Source organism: Petaurus breviceps, unplaced genomic scaffold, assembly GCF_028583685.1.
Source record: "Petaurus breviceps papuanus isolate PSGF00001 unplaced genomic scaffold, PetGlider_PUasm1.0 90686, whole genome shotgun sequence".
Lineage (NCBI taxonomy): Eukaryota > Metazoa > Chordata > Mammalia > Diprotodontia > Petauridae > Petaurus > Petaurus breviceps.
In genome coordinates this window covers 11,557,677-11,578,982 of record NW_027187309.1, presented here as the reverse complement: position 1 = coordinate 11,578,982, position 21,306 = coordinate 11,557,677, and the positions used below count along the sequence as shown (strand labels likewise).

Genomic DNA, 21,306 nt, shown 5'->3' with positions numbered 1-21,306 from the left:
TATACATATATATGCATATAATTTGGCTTTAGGTTTGACTACTGTCTAGGAAACAGAAAGATGACCCCCCAAATAACACTGGAATAGAATAAAACCTTGACTATGGAGAACATCCAGCTTACATAAAGTTTGTAGTGGCTAAAGAGAACTCTAATGCAAGTAATCCATACTCAGGTAATAATTAGGTATTTTGTAAGTTCATTTTTTGAGCTTCTCCCCCCCCTGAAAATTACTTAGAAATAATAAAAAGTAATATAATACCGCTAAACCTAAGGAATCTCATTTTTCAAAATTGTGTGAAAAGCAACCACACAAAAATGATTAGTGAGAAAATATCATTTACTGAGTACTATAATTAATGATGTTCATAATATATGTGTGTGTATGTATATATATACACACGTAATGTTTCCATGTGGGTTCTTGCCCAAATATAATTTATTGATGTTGGAATATAGGATAAAGTGAAGGAATGTATTAATCAGATAAAAGTTACTAGGGAATTTCTTTTATATTCCTTCAGGATGTGCCACAACTCCTTTGGGATCCAGTTAGAAGCTGGTCAGGGGTTCATTAGTTAATTAGATGCCTGTGTGGAAAGAGCCCTACGCGTTGGAGTCAGAAAGAAAGTAGTTAAATCTAGCCTCAAACGTTTATTAGCTGTGTGACTGAGCAAAGTCACTCAATCTTTCTTAGTTAGTTAGGTGGCTCAGTAGATAGAGCTCTTGTCCTGGAATCAGGAAGACCTGAATTCAAATTTGGCCTCAGACACTTAGCAACTGTGTGACCTTCAGCAAGTCACTTAACCCTTTTGCTTCAATTTCCTCATCTGTAAAATGAGGTGGGGAAGGAAATAGCAAACTACTCCAGTATCTTTGCCAAGAAAACTGCATGTATTCTATTGTCATGCTATGGTCCACAGGGTCATAAAGAGTTGGACACAACTGAACAGGTGATCAACAAGGGCTTACACCATTATATACTCAGGAGGATAAAGGGAGCTTGTGCCACTTACAGAAGGCACAATCTAGAATCAACAGGTCCCAACCACTTTAGAATATACCAGGTATGAGTAAGCTAGACAAGGATGTACATGGAAGTTGATAAATAAAATAAAATAAAGAAAATAAAGTTTTCTTTGGTACTCATTGGTAGCACTTAATAGACTGGTCAGTCATTTAATAAATTCTGTGATTCACCACCACCACCACCCTTCCATCCTTCTGCAAGAGTCTGACAAGACTATATCCAGTATAGTGATCTTCTGATCAAAGATTTCAAATGTGCCTGTCTCCCACTAGAATACAGCAACACTTTATTCTTTGCAGTCTTTTAAAGAAAATCAATAGATATTTGTTTCATTCCCCTATTTTTCTCTCTTTGCTTTCATAACCCATTCATTCAGTGAATTCTTCCAAAGCACTCTTGGACCTAATGGGGATTTCCAGGAAATACCAGTGAAAAAATGCATTTGCGTAACCTTGGCACTACTGTTGCCCACAATTCTGTTGAAAAATTTGAGTAGATGAAAATGGTGAAGAAATAAGGAGATAATAATGGACAGACTACTGAAATGGGAAATCAAAAGACTTGCCCTTTGTTTCTACTCTTCCAGATGTGACTGTGGAAACATCCTTCCTAGGCTACACTTCCTATAACCTAAATTTCAGTTATGATGTGAAAGTTATTTAAATGAAATTTTAAAAATTCAAAATCTCTGACTTCTTTGAGTCCCTTCAAAGACATTACTTTTAGCATTTTTTTCCTGTTTAGCATTTAGTTCTGTACTATTGCCATCCCATTAAATTGAAGTGATTCTTCTCTTCCACTCAGCCGTGGGAGTAGTTCTTCAATCATGGCTGAGTCACACCCTGATTGAATATCTATTTGTTGGTCTCTGGGAAGTTCCACTTCTCAGTTACATTTCCAGTTCATACTTGGTGACTAGATTCCAGAGCAAGCTACCATATGTTAAGGAAAAGTTTGATTTCTTCTGTTCTCAATCAAATCCTGAGGTGTAAGACAGTCATAGGCTCTCATTCATTCAGGAAATCTCTATCCAAACAATTTGTTCAGGACACCTCCTCACCCCTACTCATGCATTAGAGTTCATGTCTTAAACCACAGTTTTGAAAAGATGTGGGGCTGGTGTATATTTTGGGCAGAACCAAGTACAGGAATTGAGAAGCATTATATAAAAGTCATCTAGGTGACACAGTGGGTAGAGAGCTGGGCTTGGAGTCAGGAAGACCTGAGTTCAAATATGGCCTCAGACACTAGCTGTGTGATGTTGGGCAAGTCACTTAATGCTGTTTGCCTCAGTTTCCTCATCTATCAAATGAACTGGAGCAGGAAATGGCAAACCACTCCAGTATCTCTGCCAAGGAATCCCCAAATGGGATCACGAAGACTTGGACATGACTGAGCAACAACAAAGATAACAGGCACTTCTACCCTCCATAAAAATCCATTTCCAATGTGGCCACAGGAAAATGGGTGAAGAGAGATAAAAAGAAGATAACTCCTGCTGGACGCTTGGGAGCGCACAGAGCCAGTGCAATGGGACTACTGGAACACACGATTGCTGAGTTTGTCTTGATTTATAAAAGAAATACTTTTTACCTTCCTCAGTTTCTGTACCAGATATCCAATATGTACTACAATGTATTGGGGTATGAAAAGTAGTAGGATCTGAAAAAGCTTGTGACAGTGTTTTGCACCCTCTGAAGGGAGCCCATAAGGGTTGCCCCCACACAGGGAAGGACTTGAGTTCAACAGCAACAGAATAAACAAAGCCAGTATGATAGATTGCTGGCCAAAAGTCTTCATTTGATTATTCTGGAATACTTCTAGTCTTCAATGTCTATTTCTAGCTGTTTTCTTTTCTATTTAAATCTTTTCTGGCCTCTTTCTTCATAGAATTTTCTATCCTATCCCGTGTGGTTTATGTTCTTTCCTATGGGTAGAAATTGCTCAAGATGGAAAACTAGATGAAATGATTTTTTTAAATATCCTGAAAATGAATCAAATTTAATCGGGTGGTTAAATTGAGCATATCTGGAAATAATACCTCTTTCCTCAAGAGAAATACTTATAATTCAAAATATTATTTCATACCAACATGTACACAAATGTACGAAATGGTTATTATATGCTCTGCTATAGTCAATCAAGAATGAAGAATTTAAAGGGCAGTTTTTTCCCCAGTGAGATTTTAGAAACTGCTCCATATGTTTTAAAAATTTTTCATTCCAGCTACATAAGTCTCTAGTACAATCATTTTGGCCTGAAATAATTCCCCCATAATGTGCAGAGAGCTGCTAATGTGCCTGTGACAGTAATTTTAGTTTATACAAAATAAATTTCGAAAATGTAATTGCTTTTTAAATAGTATATGATTGTTCTAATTATGGAGAATATTAATGAAAGTCTTAGCTTTAGGCAGAGAAAGTTATAGTTGCATATTTAAGTATGAATTTGTCAAACACTTATGAAACACTTCTGGAGTGAGATGTCATTTTTGGCTGTGAATATAATTTTGGTGGATTATAAAGTAAACAAAAGAAAAAGAGATGGGAGGAAAAAGCTCCCTGTTAAAAAAAAATCCTGAGCTTTGAGATTATTGCAACTGAAATGGAAGTTATCTGAAGCTTGATCTTTATCTGTGACCAAGGCTCAGCCCTCAACAGAGCTGTGAAGGTACTGAAGATGTCCTCTCCTCTCTCCTTTCCCTTTTCTGCCCATTCATGCAGCATGACTTTTTTAACATTGACTGTGAACTAAGATGTCCCCCAACTAATGTACTGACTAATAAACTAAAAACTTTATAGGTGTATTTGCATTTTAATGGGTGCTAAGTGACAGTGGATAATGTTGGATTTGAAGTCAGAAAGACCTGATTTCACATTTTGACTTATGTACTTACCACCTGACCCTGGACAAGTCACTTATTCCTGCTTCCCCCCTCCATCCTCAGTTTTCTCCTGTGTAAAATTGGGATAATACTAACATCTATCACATGGGGTCATTGTAAGAATCAAATGAGTAATATATGTAAAACATTTTAAATATTTAAGTGCTATATGCAGGTTAGCTGTTATTAATAGGTGACTCATGAAAATACTAATAATAGTATTTGTTGTTATTGCTAATAATAAACACCTTACATTTTTATAGTTTTTGAATCATGAAATACTTATACCTACATTAGACTGTTTAGTTCTGAAGAGCATTTCAAAATCAAAGGAATGAAAGTACAAGAATAGAATGATAAGTGGTAATTCTGATATTTTACAACAGGCCTCTTCATATTCTGCTATATCAACAGCTGTCTATTCAATCTCACTGAGGCCTGGAGAACATAGGTATGTCTAGACACACCCACATAGGTATTTCTACCATATGATGAACAAACCAATCAAAAGACCATTCAAATAACTGAAAAAAAAATACAAAGTGGTATTTTGTTTTAAAACTAATGGCTAATTTTTAATAACAGTTTAAAAGTTGAGCTAGCTGTATATAAATATAATTTGTGAAATTACACAGGTTCCTGTAAATAGTCTAAAAAAATAATTGATTAAAGGACTTTAAGTAACATTTGGTGCTGGGGAACCAGCTGTTTTTCTCCTACCCACGAAGCACTGGATCACTGCTATAATAGCAAAGACTGGCCTCGTATTGTTCCTGGGTGTTGGTAGATGGGAAAATGGAGGCTGCAGAAACAACTTTTAAAAGAAGCATGAAAGGGTAGAACAATCAGAGCAGTTCTACTTTTACTCCTTCTCTCCATGTGTACCCTCAGCATAGGTTAGCCTTAATCACCTACTCCAGCCCAGTGACCGTCGCTCTGGTTTCTGGTAATGGAGGGCTTCCTAATTGGGAGATCAGAACCTTCTAGGAAATCTCGCAGCTGTACCTGACAGATTTCTTGTCTAATTCTGCCACAGTTCTCCCCTGTGTAAGGTATGCTGGGAATGTCAGGTATCCTAGAAAGAAGGGGCTTGTCACTCACTATTGTACAAGTCCCTTCCTAGATCTGGTCAGAGGCTTCCCATCAAGGTCCTCTCTCCTCCCCTATTGATCTCAAATGAAAAGTAAATGTTCCTCACTAAAAAAGTTAAGGGATCTGTGTCTCATATGAAAGTACAGTTTGTCCTCTTACTCTGTGGTTTTATGAGAATTTCCTTTCTTCACGCATGTCTAGAAGAGGATTGGTGTTATTATGTGCAACCCTGGATATTAAATGCAGATCTTAGAAATGTGGGAATGTTGAATGTACATGTTTTCACTTTTTAGGAGGTGATAGAAGCCATTGCTGAGTGTGCATTTAAGACATCACCATACCCAATCCTCCTTTCTTTTGAAAACCATGTGGATTCGTAAGTAATACATAATTTCACTAGGGTACTTTTAAAAAAATTATTCAGGAAGTATTTATTAATAGTTTATCAGCTACAAGATTATTTGTATTTACTAATGGTATTGTTTTAGATCTTATATATTATGTGAGATGTTTTCCTCCTTATATAGAAGAATTTACATTGAATTTTTATTGAGTAAAATATTGAAATTAGACATCTGATGGTCCTATCAGGAATTTTAATTAAATATTCTCCTTTTTCCAAAGACAGTAGAGCATACTTACATTTGTCATCTCTCTAAATAGTCTGATTCACAAGAAGACTAAATTGGTCACAGCCCTGCTTTTGTGTATTTATTTCCAAGCTGTGAGATTCATAAACATTTTCACTTAATAAAAATTTCCAGTTGGTTTTGCATAGACCAGGCCCACACTTGAAATATACTAGTGTCTCTATGCTCAGTATTTGAGGAGATAAGTCATACCTGGCTTTCAGAGGAAGCAGGTAGAAGGGAGGGGGGGCAGGGATATATCCTGGCAACCCTTAATTCTCATGGATGCCCCCAGGCAGTTCTTCTACATTGTCATAGAAACTATCATTAGTGGCTGAGGAGGCAGGATTCTTTGGAATGCTTTTCTAGAAGAGTGAGCAGTGGTTGCAGGAAGAGGTTGTAGTTTGAACTGCCAACAATTTTCCTGCTTCTGGTTGCAATCTTATGCAGCCCTGGTCACCATTTCTACTTTCTCATCGTATTTTTCTGCTGACCTATCAGGAAGCTGGAGGCCAGGATCTGAAGGCTCCTAAAAAAGTTTTTGAATGATATTGCACTATGTAAGAAGGAATGTGACCTACACATTTGGAAAGCAGTTGATCCCATATGGTTCAGCATTAAACAGAGCTTTGCTATGCCAGGCCAAACTTTTGTATAAAATGGATGAGGAGGAAGCACACAGCCTGTTGCCTAGAATCTTAAAAGTCTGAGAGGTCAGGTAACTCCTTTGTCTGGATGTCTCTCTCTTCCGCCTTAAGCAGATCATCAACTACTCTGCCCATTTCCTTCTAGTTTTGTTAATATTTGCAAATATTTTCATATTTAATGATATATATCTTTTACTGCTTGATTGAACTTAGAGAAAGATTGTTCAGATTTAGTGGTTTGATATTAAATTCATCATAAAAACTTGAAGTTTGAAGGGCCTATTTCTAGATAAATTTTGACAAGATTTGACTGTAGTATATTTATATACATTGATTTCTGTTTCTTTACCTATATTCAGATATATACATACAAAATATGTATACACACATATATATATCATAAAACAGTCAAAGTAACATTAAAATATAAGCAATACTAAGTTCTTTGGAAATTCAAGGATCCAAACTTGAGCCTTGGTATCAAAGCGTATGGAATTTACAGTATTGATGCCACTGTAGTCTCAATCATCAGTCATCAGTCAATAGACATTTAAGTACTTTCTATGTACCAGGCACTTTGCTAAGCACTGAGCATACAAAGAAAGACAAAAAACACAGTTCCTGTCCTTGTGGAGCTCCCATTATGGGAGAGTAAATATGCAAATAATTGTATATGCTATATATAAATGCAAATTTATATTATATATGTGTGTGTGTATATATAGTATATATCTGTGTGTATGCGCACACACACACACAAACATACACAAGAAAAATGGAACATAAATTTCATAGGGAAGTCACCCTAATCAAAAAGTATTTAGGAAACTTGTCTTGGCTTCATTTCACTCTGGAGGAGTATTTTTTTAACAAGATTTAATTCTCAGCCAAACTACTTATAAAAGACCTTACCCATTTGCCAAAAGAATTTAGGAACAGGAATGGAAACTATACCCCCTCCCTATTTTTTAGTCCTCTTTTCATTTATCTTTGTATCTATTGATAAAATAATGAGTGATTCCCAGACTGATTTCCTCTGTCCAACTGTCATAATAATTGTTCCAAGAGGGATATGACCACCACCATCATCACCATCATTTATACCACATTTTCAACGGTATATTCCTAAGTCATTGAAATTTTGATGATTTCTCAAAATGTGCAGCAAAACACTTATATAGTCTAATAAAGAGAATAACTTGATTCTAATTATGCAATATTTTGAATTTAAAAATGAAAAAGAATACATTATATTTCTTCTTGCATTCATAAAATACATAATCTTTTTTTACTTATGTTTTTATGTATGACTGTTTTACTTATGTATAAGAGGCCATCTGATGAAAGGTACAGATCCTTAGTATATGTTATTTTTAAGTAAGACTCACCAGCACTCTATTGTGCTCATGTTTTGTTTACTAAGAAGTTTTTTGTATTCTTTTCATCTTTTTATGTCAATCTAATTTTTTTAACACAGCTATAATTTGTGTGATAGAAATAATGCTGTTTCTGAAATCAGAAAATAATAATCCAGCTCTTAGTTCTTAATTCTGCCTCTTACTACCTATTTAACTTTGGCCAATTCACTTACCGTTCTTCTCTTGTGCCTCAACTCTCTTTTCTTTGAAATGAGAGGATTGGACTTACCTTTTAAAGTTCACTCCAGCTCTACATCTATGATCCCTATGACCTTCAGCATGATCATTGTGACTTTCAGAAATATAAGTTAGCTATTTTTGTTTCTGTTTTTTTTTAAACTCTTGGATAAGTCATATCTGTTTTCTTTGTTCTATATTCTGATAATACCAGCGACACCTTGATAAAGTAGAAGGTTATGGTACTTATTATTCATCCTTAAAGTCTTTTTATCTTTTGTTTTGCCATTGCTTTAAGAGAAAAGGACCTCTGTTTAAAAAATTTATTTATGCTTCCACTGCTAAAGCTTTGGAGTTAGTAGCATCCTTCAAAGGCAATGAATTTATAAAACTAAATGCACTCAACAAAACTATTGTAATATTTGCTTTCATCTGATCTGTAAACCTTCTGCCAACAAAGGTCTTTACAATTCTTTTCAGTGACTATCAGACCAAGGTTTTGATCCTAGAGATTAAAATTAATTCCTGGAAATCTCAAGAAAAGTGAAAGAGAATAATGCAAAAAGTATTGTTATTATTATATAAAGCACAAGTCAATTTCTCATTATATATTAAATAATTATTAAACTGTCATAGCTGCAATGACTGTGTGATTAAAGAAAACATGACATTTTTTCTGATAGTATACTATAATTGCATAAAATATTCAATTATATTTTTAAAATCTTATGACACTGAAATAGCTTTGTGAGACTCAGTTCTAAAAGTAATACAGTAGAATTTCTGACATATTTAATCAGCATTCTCATCATGATTACTACTTTTCATTTATATAAAACTTTACATATGTCACAGAATCTCAGAGTCAGAAGGGACCTAAGAATCCTTCTATTCCTGACCAAGTTTCTCATCTTCAATATATCCAACAAAAGGGTACTCAGTTTTTGCTTAAAGGCCTTCAATAAGAGAGCACTCACCACCCCTTCAGGGAAACAATTCAGTTTTTCAGATTATTCCAATTTCTTAATTTTTTTTTTTTTGTCGTGGAACCCTCAGGTGGTGTGGTGAAGCCTATTTTCCCTTTATCAGAATGTTGTTTTTTAATGATTTTTTAATGATTGAAGGAAATGCTAAATTTCAATTAGAACTTAATGAAAAAAAAATTTTTCCCCCATCTAAGCTTCTGGACCCAATGAATTCTATTCACAGACTCCTTCGGAGGGGGAAGGGAGGCTCCATGGACCCCAGTTTACTCTAATTGTTGAGGTTTTTCTTTCCATCTGTATACATATCTCTGATAATTCTTTGCTCTGAAACCCATCAACAATAGATCTAATCTCCCTTCTGTATGACAGGTTGTTAAATAAATATTAATTGGTCTCTTCTTTTTTCTGGTTAAACATCTTCAGCCATAAGCTTTAGATGTTTATTTGATCTTTTTCATTTGATCTTTAGATGCCATAAGCTCTAGACCCTGCACAATGTTGGTTACCTACTTTGGTAGGAACACCCTATTATCTCCAGGATCGAATATAAAATCCTCTGTTTAGCTTCTAAAACCCTCCTTAATCTGGCCCTTTTCTTTCTTTCCAATCTTTTTATACTTTGCTCTTTTCTATCCACTCTATGACTCTCTGCATCTGGCTGCCCACTGGACATGCACATGAGATCACAATTTTTTATCTCTGAACCCTATGTCTTATCTCTGCTTCCTCCATGCTCTCTGAGCCTGGAATCTGTTTCCTCATCATGTCTGCCTTACTTCCTTTAAGACTCAGGTTAAATCCCCACTTTTTTTTTTTTTAAGCAATTGGGGTTAAGTAACTTGCTCAAGGTTGAATGGCCAGTTTTTTGTGTGGGTGTGAAGTCCTCACTTTAAAAAGCCAGGAGATCTTTCATTGTCTCCCCCACCGTTTGTGTCTTTCCTCTAAGATTACCTCCTATATAAACTGTATCACTGTATAGTTGGTTGTATATTGTCTTCTCTGTCAGAATGGAAGCTTCTAGGAGCACGGACTGTATTTTTGTCTTTCTTTGTATGCCCAGTGCTTACCATAGTGCCTGAGACATAGTAGGCGCTTAATAATAATAATGATAATAATAATAACTTATTGACTGACTAATATAATATTATATTATCATCTTCCTAAAATTCACTATCCAGAACCAAATAGAAAATTTCAGACATGGCTTAATGAGGACAAAGACAGAGTGGGATATTCATGATACCTCTCTAAATTACAACTTTAATTCCCATTGATCTCTAAGTGGCATAGTGGGTGGAGTTCCAGGTCTGGAGTCAGGAAGACTCATCTTTCCGAATTTGACCTCAGTCACTTACTAGTTGTGTGACCCTGGGCAGGTCACCTAACCCTATTTGCCTCAGTTTCTGCATCTGTAAAATGAGCTGGAGAAGGAAATGGCAAACCACTCTAGTATCTTTGACAAGAAATAAAACAAAACAAAAACAAATGAGGTCACAAAGAGTCAGACGTGACTGAAACAACTGAACAGCAACAAATTTACATTAGCTTTATTGGGGACTATTTTATACTCTTGACTAATGTGGCTATTGTCCAATATCCCTGGATCTTTTGTTCTCAGTCATGTTCTAATTAGGTCTACCCTAGCCTGGAATGCTGTAGTTGATTATTATCATTAGTATTATTTTAAATATGAGTATAGGTCTTTTCATTTATCCCATTAAACTTCATATTTAATTTCAGATTCAGCCTATCTCATTTATTGTCATGACTCCATGCAGAGATAGGGCAGCTATGTGGCACAGCGAATAGAGTGCCGGGCCTGGAGTCAGGAAGGCTCATCTTCCTGATTTTAAATCTGGCCTCAGACACTTACTAGTTGTCTGACCATGAACAAGTCATTTAACCCTTTGCCTCAGTTTCCTCATCTGTAAAATTAGTTGGAGAAGGAAATGGAAAACCACGTTGGGATATTTGCCAAGAAAACTCCAAATGGGATTACAAAGAGTCAGACACTGGAAAAAAAAAGACTGGAAAAAGTCAAACATAGGAAGATAAAGGCTTTGGATAAAAAAGTGAGTTCCTTAAGATTACACAACAAAAAGCAGACTGACTTAAATCTAAGTCTTCTGTCTGAGAACAATGCTTGTTCTGCTTTATTATTCAGACTCAGGATGATTTAGCACCATAAATCCAAATCACTTAGTAAGGTTCCTATTTTAAAGGACTATAGTCGAGAAAAAAATAGAACATTAAGAGTTCATTTTCCCTTGAAAGGCTGAATTGTTTTGTTCACTGTGGTTCTGTTTGTTTGGAGATTTGGGGGGAGAAGGAGGTGGGGAAGGAATTGTGTTAACTTTGGCAAACAAAAGTCAGTCTGTTTAATGCCAAATGTCTTAAAAACAACTCAGATTCTGGATGGTGCAAGAGGAAGACTTCTGAATTTGCTTTAGAAGAGAGATCTGGGTTCAAATCTAGCTCTGCTATTTCTACCTGTGAGAGACAAGGGAAGTTTATCCTTTTTAGGTCACAGTTTCCTCATATTGTATTGAGATACGGTGATGGATAGAATGCTGGGCTCAAGAAAACTGAGGTAAAATCCTGCCTCAGACATTTACTCTCTGTATGAACCTGGGCAAATCCCTTAACATCTGTCTGCCTTCGTTTCTTTATGTGTATAATGGGCATAATAATAGAGCATATCTCCCACAGTTGTTGTGAGGATCAAATTATGCAAAGTGCTTTTCAGAGATGAAGCTATGAAAAAGCTAGTTATCATTTATTATTAAAATGAAGAGGTTTACTATCAAACTTCTGAGGTCTCTTTCAGCTCTAAATCTGTGATCCTGTGAAAACTAAATCTATGTGCCCAGTTAAAATATTTCCAATATTATGGAAACATTCTAATGATTGACTGAATTTTTCAATTTTTAGTTTGGCCATTTGAAATCATACAACTATATACCAATTCATTTCACAAAGAAAAAAAAGTACCTAATACATATAAGGCATGGTGCTTCTGCTGTGGATAGACAGAAATGAAATAATTTTCACCAATAAGGTAAATGTATGCTATGGGAAGGGATATAACATGTAGGCAAATGATTAAATATGAAGTATATGCACAATAATTTCAAGAAGGAGAGAATATTAATAAGTTGGGGAGGGAGAGAAGGGAGGACAGGGAAAAGTCTCCTCTTCAAGGAGGCATCTGAGCTAAGAGAAGAGACATGAAGTTTTTCCCTTTGGAATGCCATGTACAGGAAATGGTTAAAAAGCCGATGTAACTAGAACATGGGATGAATGAAAGAATAATATGAAATAAGACTAGAAAGGTAGGTAGGAGCCTAATAGATTTTGAAGGGATTAAAATGCCAGGCTGAGGATATATATATATATATATATAGATATATATATATAGATATATAGATATATAGATATATATATAGATATATATATATAGATATATACCCATTTTACAGTTTAGGAAACTGAGGCAGATAGAAGTTAAGTGACTTGTCACAGCTAGGGAGTGTTTAAGACTAAATCTGAATTCAGTTCTTCCTGATTCCAGACCCAGTACTCTATCTGCTACACCACCTAGCTATATTTAGTAGTCTAATGTAATTATCTAGGTAAAAGATCATTGATGACTTAAAAAAAAATCTTTTAGGCCAACAACATATCATATCATGTTGGAAAGAGACCAGGACTGAGGAGTAAGAAGAAGTAGGAGAATTTGGCCATGAGAACTTGGACTTACGGGGCCTTTTATTTGGACTAGCTGAACTAACTGCCTCCTGCCTCAAGATTCTGTGAAAACCTCATCCCACTAGTTAGCTTCCCAGGAAAAGGATTTCTGTGGAAATGGGGCATGTTTCTCAGTTAGCTGACTGTCAGTTTACTAGAGGTTACAGATTCAATGTGTTTTAATGTGTATTCTTCCATGGTCCAAAGCTCAAAATATACTGCATTTGCAAATTCTCTCCTTCCCCCTTGTTTCATCTCCATGGTAGCTGAGTGTTTATCTTCTTAATGCTTCAGGGTTTTTTAGCTTTCTCATTGCAATTTTAATGCCTTTTATTCTTGCAGTTGTAATCCTCAACTGGAGTACTTTTTTCCCCACTGACTTCTACTGTTCAGCTTGCCTCCACTTATCTGATTCAGTTCTCCAACAGGATGACCATTTGTGCTAGAGGTGAACAAGAACTGCTTAACCTCTAAAGGGTATTATAATCATGGCCTTGGGCTCTTGCCTATGGTTTGTACTTTCATTTAGCTGAACCTTAGTTAGCATTTATGTAGAGCTTTAATGTTTTGTAGAAAGGTTGACATGTGTTATTTCATTTGATCCTAATTGCAATCTTGTGAGGAAATTGAAACTAACAAAGGTCAAGTGATTTTCCTTGGGTCATGCAATAAGTGTTTGAATCAGGCTATGAACTCAGATCTTCCTGACTCAAAATTCAGCTCACTATCTACTGTACAAGCTAGTTGCCAGCTTCAGGAGAATTTTTTTTTAAATAGATGGGTTTCAGGGTCCAGAGAATGGATTTTCCTTTGGTATTTACTACTCTTACCATTATTCCCCTTGGGTTCCCATGGCCAAAGAGTTGCCAAGCAGGAAAAGGAATGAGCATTTATTTAGCACCTACTATGAATAAAGCACTGTGCTGAGTACCATATTTCATTTGATCCTCACAATAACCCTGCAACATAGGCAATATTATTTGCCCATTTTACAATCGAGGAGACTGAGCCAAACAAATTAAGTGACTTGTCAAAAGTCACATAGCTAGTAAGTGACTGAATCAGAATTTGAAATCAGATCTTCCTGAGTTAAGACCCAGTACTCTTTCTACTGTACTATCTAGATCCAGAGTAGGAAAGAGATGATGATTCTGGAGAGTAGACTAGCAAAGAATGGCCAGACAAGAGAAAGAAATGAAGAGCCTGTGGTGAATGACTAGTATTTTCTTTCTATCGCTTCTTGATATCCTTTCTTCTCTTAATTTCTGTAACCCTGACTCCCATGATCCTCTCTTCTATCTCTGTAACTTCTATCTGTAACTATTCCTTTTTCTATCTCTGCCTACATCTACATCCTCCTATTCTACCACTTAAATGTGTATTCACCAAGATTTTTGATTTGGTCCCATATTCTGTCTTCATGTTATATTTCTTGACAATCTCTTCTATACCATGGTCTCAAAGATTACTTGTATATCAATTACTTGTAAACATGTAACTCCTTCCTCAAGTTCCCTCTATAGCTCCAGTCATGTATTTCTTACCTCTTGTTATATATTTTCAGAGACATAGTCTGCTGATACTTCAAATTCCAAAATAAATAAATAAATTCTAAAATTTCTAAAATACACTACTCCTCTTCCCTGAAAAATCTGTTCCACTCCTGAATTTACCTATCTCTTGATGATATTCTACTCTTAACTTAGTACTGACTCAGGCATGAATGACCCTCTCTTCAAACTACCACCCCTCATTTCCAACTCCAGTCAGTCATAATGTGCTATCGTTTCCATTTTAGCAGTATATATGCCAGCATAGACTTTGGAGTGACTGCCAAATCCTACTGAAAGTGGAATGTTGGGATAGCTACTACATTTCCCCTCTACAACACGTTCACTTGGGGGTGTCTTTATAGCATAATAATTCATAAACCTCCACTAGTGATTATCAGTTGATATCAATTAGTCAGCCAGACTAATTAGCTTTCAGAAAAGGTTATTTACAAAAGCTGTAAATAAGACAAACTGGTATCAAGACATTTCCCTCCCAGAGGTGTCTGATTCACATTCCCACAAGTATATACAGACAGTCTGGTGGAAAGTGAGATCAAACTTCAGCACACATGGCAAACGGTTAACTCACAGTCCCAGAGTGTGAGTTTGAGCCTCATAGCAACCCTTGTTCTTGGAAGGCTGGTACAAAAAAACCATCCATGGGTGAGAATGATAAGATGAAATTCAATAGAAGTCATTCCTACTTTTGAATTTAAAAAATTTTGTACAAGATCAGAATGGGGAGGGGTTGGCTGAACAAAATCTTGCATAGGAAAAAATATGGGTATAATAGCAAAGTACATGTTCCAAATAAATAAACCATTTGACATGACAGCCAAAAAAAGTAAATACATTCATAGACTCCATTAATGTATAGAACAATAGGTAAGGTAACAACCTCATCAGCTTCTATCCTGACTAGAAAACATCAGGAGCAGTGTGTAATCTGTGGGAGCTCACCCAAGTATAGAAAGGAGATTGAGAATGTGGGGAATATACAGAAAATTATGATTAGGAAGACCCTGGAGATCACACTAGGATTAACTGAAAGACCAGGGTATTGTTTAGTCAAGAAAATAGAAGACTTATGGAGGAAATGAGAGCTATCTTCAATTACTGGTCAGATTGTGTTATAGAAGTGGAATTTGATTTATTCTATCTAGAAAGACCAGACTCAGAAGCACAGTAGTGAGGCAGATTTTGACTCAATGTAAGGAAATTGGTGCTATCCAAAAGTGGAATAGGTTGCCTTGAAAAGTCCTGACTTTACTTTCCACTGAACGTTCTTAAGTACAGGCTCCATAAACATTTGTCAAGTATTTTGTAGAGGGGATTCCTCTTCCTGTGTCAGCCAGAATAGATGGTCTCTGACATCTCTTCTGTGCTTGAGTTTCTGTGATTGTCTTCCCTTTAACATTTATGAGAAAATATAAATGCATATGCTGAGGACTTTAAAAATAACAGAGCAAAATCTTATGCAGGGCAATGATGTAAAGGTATGAAGTTGATACAAACAAAAGTTTGTGAGAATCTTGTAAAGAATAAATTAGGATTTAATCTTTGAGGCACCTTTTGTAGTTGCAAGAACATAATGATTTTTTCTAAGTTTTTAAATACCATGAGCTATGTTTGATTTCATACCACAAGTCTCTGTTATTGCTCATTTCAGTCTTCATTATTTTGTGCAAGTCTATCCAGGTTTTTCTAAAATCAACAAGCTCCTCATTTATTATAGCATAGTAGTATTCCATCATGATTATATACCACAACTTGTTCAGCCATTCTTCAATTGATGGGCATCCCCATGATTTCTAGTTCTTTGCCACCACAAAGATGACTGCTATAAACATTTTAGGACATTTAGGTTCTTTTTCCCTAATCATCTTTGGAAATAGACCCAATAGTGATATTGCCAGATCAAAGCGTATAGGCAGTTTAATAACTCTTCAAGCATAATTCCAGATTGCTCTCCAAATTGTTGGATCAATTTACAGTTCCACCAACAGTGAATTCATGTCTCAGTTTTTCCCCAACCCCTCCAACATTTGTTGCTTTCCCCTTCGATTGTTTTAGCTAATCTGATAGGGGTAAATGGCCATCTCAAAACTGTTTTAATTTGAATTTTTCTAATCAATAATGATTTTTAGCATTTTTCATATGACTATAAATTAGTTTGATTTCTTCATGGGAAAACTGCCTGTTCATATGCTTTAACCATTTATAAATTAGGTAATGACTAATATTCTTATAGATTTTACTAAGTTCTGTATACATTTGAGATATGAGACCTATACCAGTGAAACTGAAAATTTCCCCCCTTTCTGCTTTCCTTCTGATCTTGTCTAATTTGTTTTATTTGTATAAAACCTTTATAATGTAATCAAAATTATCCATTTTACAACTCACTCTGCTCTCTGTCTCTTGTTTATTCACAAATTGTTTGCTTATCCATAAGTCTAATAAGTAATGTGTTACATGTTATTCAAATTTTCTTGTAATATCTCTTTGTATACCTAGGTAATATGTCCATTTTGACCTTACATTTTAATGGAGGAATCTTAGATATATAGGTGAATTATGGCTCAGGGAAGGTATTTTGATCCTAATGGTAAATTGGAGAAATAGATATAATTTATTCAGGAACAAAGCTGACTTGATTTTATCATAGTTCCTGGTTCTGGAGCTAAAGAAGAGGATGGGGGGGGGAGGGCGGGAGGGAGAAAAAGGATATGTTCTTAGCAGCAAGGTTGTTGGCGGCCAACTTGTGGAGGAGACTGTCAGAGAGGAGGGAGTGAACTGAAGTATGGCTGGTGATTTCCTAAAGGGGGATTGCATTTATTTTGCTTGGCTTCAAAGGACAGAACTAAAAACAAGGACTGAAATTTTCAGAGAGGCATATTAAAGCTTTCATATAAGGAAAATCTTCCTTATACTATAGAAAAAAACCTGGATGGCCACTTCTCTGGTATAGTGAAGAAAGGATTCTTGTTCAGATATAAGTTTGACTAGTATGAATTTTGAAGTTCCTCCCAACACTGAGATACTAAAATTTCTGAGATTAAATATCCAAATACCAAAAAGATGAATATTTGCCTCTTCTCAATAATAGTATTTGTTCTAATTACATATAAAGATAGTTTTCAAATTTCACTTCTGTAAAATTTGGATTTCCAAATTTTTCTCCCTCCCTCTTTCCCCTCCCCTCTCCCCAAGACAGCAAACAATCTGATTTAGGTTATATATATGCAATCATGTTATACATATTTCCACATTGGGCATTTTATGAAAAAAGAATCACAACTAAAAAGGAAAATCACTAGAAAGAAATAACAACAAAAGTGAAAATAGCAAATCTTCAATCTTCATTCAGAGTCCATAGCTCTTTCTCTGGATGTAGTTAGCATTTTCCATCATGAGTCTTTTGGAATTGTCTTAGATCATTGTATTATTGAGAAGAGCTATGTCTATCATAGTTGATCGTCACACAATGTTGCTGTTACTGTGTACAATGTTTTCCTGGCTCTGCTTACTTCACTCAGTATCAATTCATGTAAGTTTTTCCAGGTTTTTCTGAAATTTGCCTGCTCATCATTTCTTATGGCACAATAGTATTCAATTGCATTCATATACCAGAATTTGTTCAGCCATTACCCAATTGGTGGACATTCCCCTCAATTTCCAGTTCTTGGCCACCACAAAAAGAGCTGTTCTAAATATTGTTGTACATGTGTGTCCTTTTTCCATGCTTATGATCTCTTTGGAATACAGACCTAGTAATGCTACTGTTGGATCAAAGGGTATGCACAGTTTTGTAGCCCTTTGGGCATAGTTCCAAATTACTCTCCAGAATAATTGAATCCATTCACAACTCAGCCAACAATTTATTAGTGTCCTGATTTTCCAAAATTTATCATTTTGCTTTTCTCTCATATTAGCCAATCTGATGTTGCCTCTTTTCTAAATTCAAATCTCATGATTGAGTGACTACTTTCTAAGTTTTTGACATTAATTAGTACTGGTGCAATTTGGCAGTAGATTCAAATTGCAGTATTTAAAATCAGTACATAATAGACTGTTATTCCATATACAAGCCAACCTGTGCAAGTGTTACAGGAAGAACACATGGTTACTAGAAAAATGTTTGGATAAACTGAAGAACAAATGAAATTACAGTTTTCTAAATCAGAGAACCTGTGACAAAAGACATTTGAATATTACTGTGTTATATGTATTCAACATTTTATAATTGCGTAAGAAAATTTAAGGAAAACAGAAATTATAAGACCACGGGTTTGTTTAGGTTTTTTCCTCCTGTAGATTACATTAAAAAATTAGGATGTTGTACAATGTGAACTATTATTGATCTATTATGTATGTATAGGTAATTATTATCCTACATTTGTTTAGTTCTTTTAATTTTTCCAAATATTTTCATATCTAGCATCTTATGTGATTTTTACAGTATTTTTGTTAGGTGAGGTGTGCTGAATTTCTTGCTCCCCTTTACTGTAGACACACAAAGAAGTTCAAAAATTTGCTCAAGGCAGTACAGTGAGGTCAAGGTATAATTAGAACTAGAATTCACCTGCACAACTGGCATATTCCACCAGACTGTATTACTGTTGGTCACCCTAGTCAATCCTTGTCTTCATTTTATAATTAGGAATTTTATCTTTAGTGCCCTTCTAACTTATCTTTGTGTATCCTTCCTTCTAGTACCCCAAACTACCCAATACCCTCATATTTTGCCCTAATATTCTGCATAGCTCTACACTTCTACTTTCATGTTTATATCCTTTATATCATGTTTATATCCTCTATATATAGAAAGACCTAGCTCTTTCTCATTTCTTCCTATTAAAATGTACCAACTCAGAAGCAGCATGGGGAAAAGGGAAGGGAAAGGAACAAATATTTATTAAGCACTGACTTTTTGCCAGACATTGTACCAAGTATACTACAAATATTGTCTTGTTTGATCTTTAAAACAATCCTGCCAAGGTAGGCACTATTATTATCCCCATTTTACAGTTGAAGCAACTAAGGCAGACAGGTTAAGTGACATGCCCAGAGTCACACAGCAAATGTGTGGATTTGGACTCATCATCCTGACTCTAGACATAGTACTCTATCTAGTATACCACCTAGCATGGCATAATGGCTAGGGCTGGACTAGTGTTAGGTAGACCTAGTTTTAAATTCTGCATGACCACATAGCCCACGACAAGTTTTTTAATCTCTTTCTACCTCACTTTCCTCATCTGTCACATGAAGAGGTTGGTTCAGATGACCTCTAAAGTTCCTTCAAGCTCTAAATTGTTCTTCCATAACTTTCAGGTGTAAAATTGTCTGAAAACGAAGTCATACCAAGAGGGTAGAGACTCCTAATATCTTAATGTACTAGTCATTTATGACCAGTACATTAAAGAATCCCATAACTTAGCTGTCTGAACAATGGAGGAAGAAAGAATTTATAAACAAATGAGATATAGAACATTGTGAAATGGAAAATTGATACTTTTGATTACATTAAATTAAAAGGCATTTGCACAAACAAAAACAAACAGCAACCAAGACTAAAAGGAAAACAGAAAGAAGGAAAATTTTTTATATCTTCTTTCTGATAAAAGTCTCATTGATCAAATGAATCAAAGGATAAATGGTCAAAGGATATAAACAGGCAGTTTTCAGGTGAAGAAATGAAAGCTATCTGTAGTCATATGAAAAAATTCTCTAAATCACTATTGATTAGACTTTTTAAACAACTCTGAGGTACCACCTCACACCTATCAGATTGGCTAATATGATAGAAAAGAAAAATGATAAATGTTGGAGAAAATGTGGGAAAATTGGAACACTAATGCATTGTTAGTGGAATTGTGAACTGATTCAACCCTTCTGGAGCACAATTTGGAACTAATGACCAAAGAGCTATAAAAGTGTGCATACTCTATGATCCAGCAGTGGCACTACTAGGCCTGTATGCCAAAGAGATTATAAAAAAGGGAAAAGGACCCACATGTACAAAAATATTTACAAGCAGTTCTTTTCATGGTGGCAAAAAATTGGAATTTGAGGGGATGCCCATCAATTGGGTACATGGATGTAATGAAATACTATGCTATGAATGTAATGGAATACTATGTGCTATAAGAAATGATGAACAGGCAGATTTCAGAAAAAAAAAAACTCTATATGAAAGAAAGATTTACATGAACTGATGCTGAGAGAAGGGAGCAGAACCAGGAGAACATTGCACACAGTAAAAGCAACACTCTGTGATGATCAACTATCATAGACTAAGCTTTTATCAGCAATACATGACAATTCCAAAAGACTCATGATGAAAAATGCTATCCACATCCAGAGAAAGAAGTCTGAAGTCTGAATGCAGACTGAAGCAAACTATTTTCACTTGTTTTTTTTTCTCATGATTTCCCCCTTTTGTTCTGATTCTTCTTATACAACATGATTAATGTGGAAATATGTTTAACATGATTACCTAAATTATATTGCATGATGTCTTGGGGAGGCAGAAGAGAAAGGAGGAAGAAAAAATTTGAAACTCAAAATCTTGTAAAATTGAATGCTGAAAAGCATCTTTACATGTAATTTTGGAAAAAAATAAAATGCTATTATGTGAGGGGGAATAAAGAATGTCATCTCTATAATTGGAATGTGAGGCCAGCCAAGCAGACAAACCCAATCCAATCCAATCTAATAAACATATATTAATTACCTGCTAGGCAAGGCACTGTTCCAAGTGCTTGGGAAATGAATGCAAAATGGAAATCTACTTTCTGCCCTCAAGGAGTTTGCATTCTACTGCATAAAGAAGATTTGTATGAGGAAAGACAATCTTTCCTTTAGCCTTTAAAACTCTCCATAGAAGCAGCTGTCTGTTCCATTACTGTGTATGTACAGCCCTTTGGTGGTGTCAAGGGATTTTTTGCATTCTGTGAGACATCACTAAATCAATATAATCATAACACAACAAATTTAGATGAATAAAAGGACATAGAATGAGGAGAGGAATTGAATTCTTCATGTGGTAAACGATATGAGAGTTCTTTATATACAGACAGCAACTGAAATAAACATTATTTCTCTCTCTCTCTCTCTCTCTCTCTCTCTCTCTCTCTCT

General features: G+C 35.4%; 1 protein-coding gene across 1 annotated transcript in view; it reads left to right on the top strand.

Moving 5' to 3' along the window:
* PLCB1 (phospholipase C beta 1) overlaps positions 1–21,306 on the top strand; it is a 628,464-nt gene that overhangs the window by 417,822 nt on the left and 189,336 nt on the right. The window contains exon 11 of the mRNA XM_069065428.1: positions 5,299–5,381. Within this exon, the coding sequence (XP_068921529.1) occupies positions 5,299–5,381 (83 nt within the window). The remainder of the gene's footprint in view (positions 1–5,298; positions 5,382–21,306) is intronic.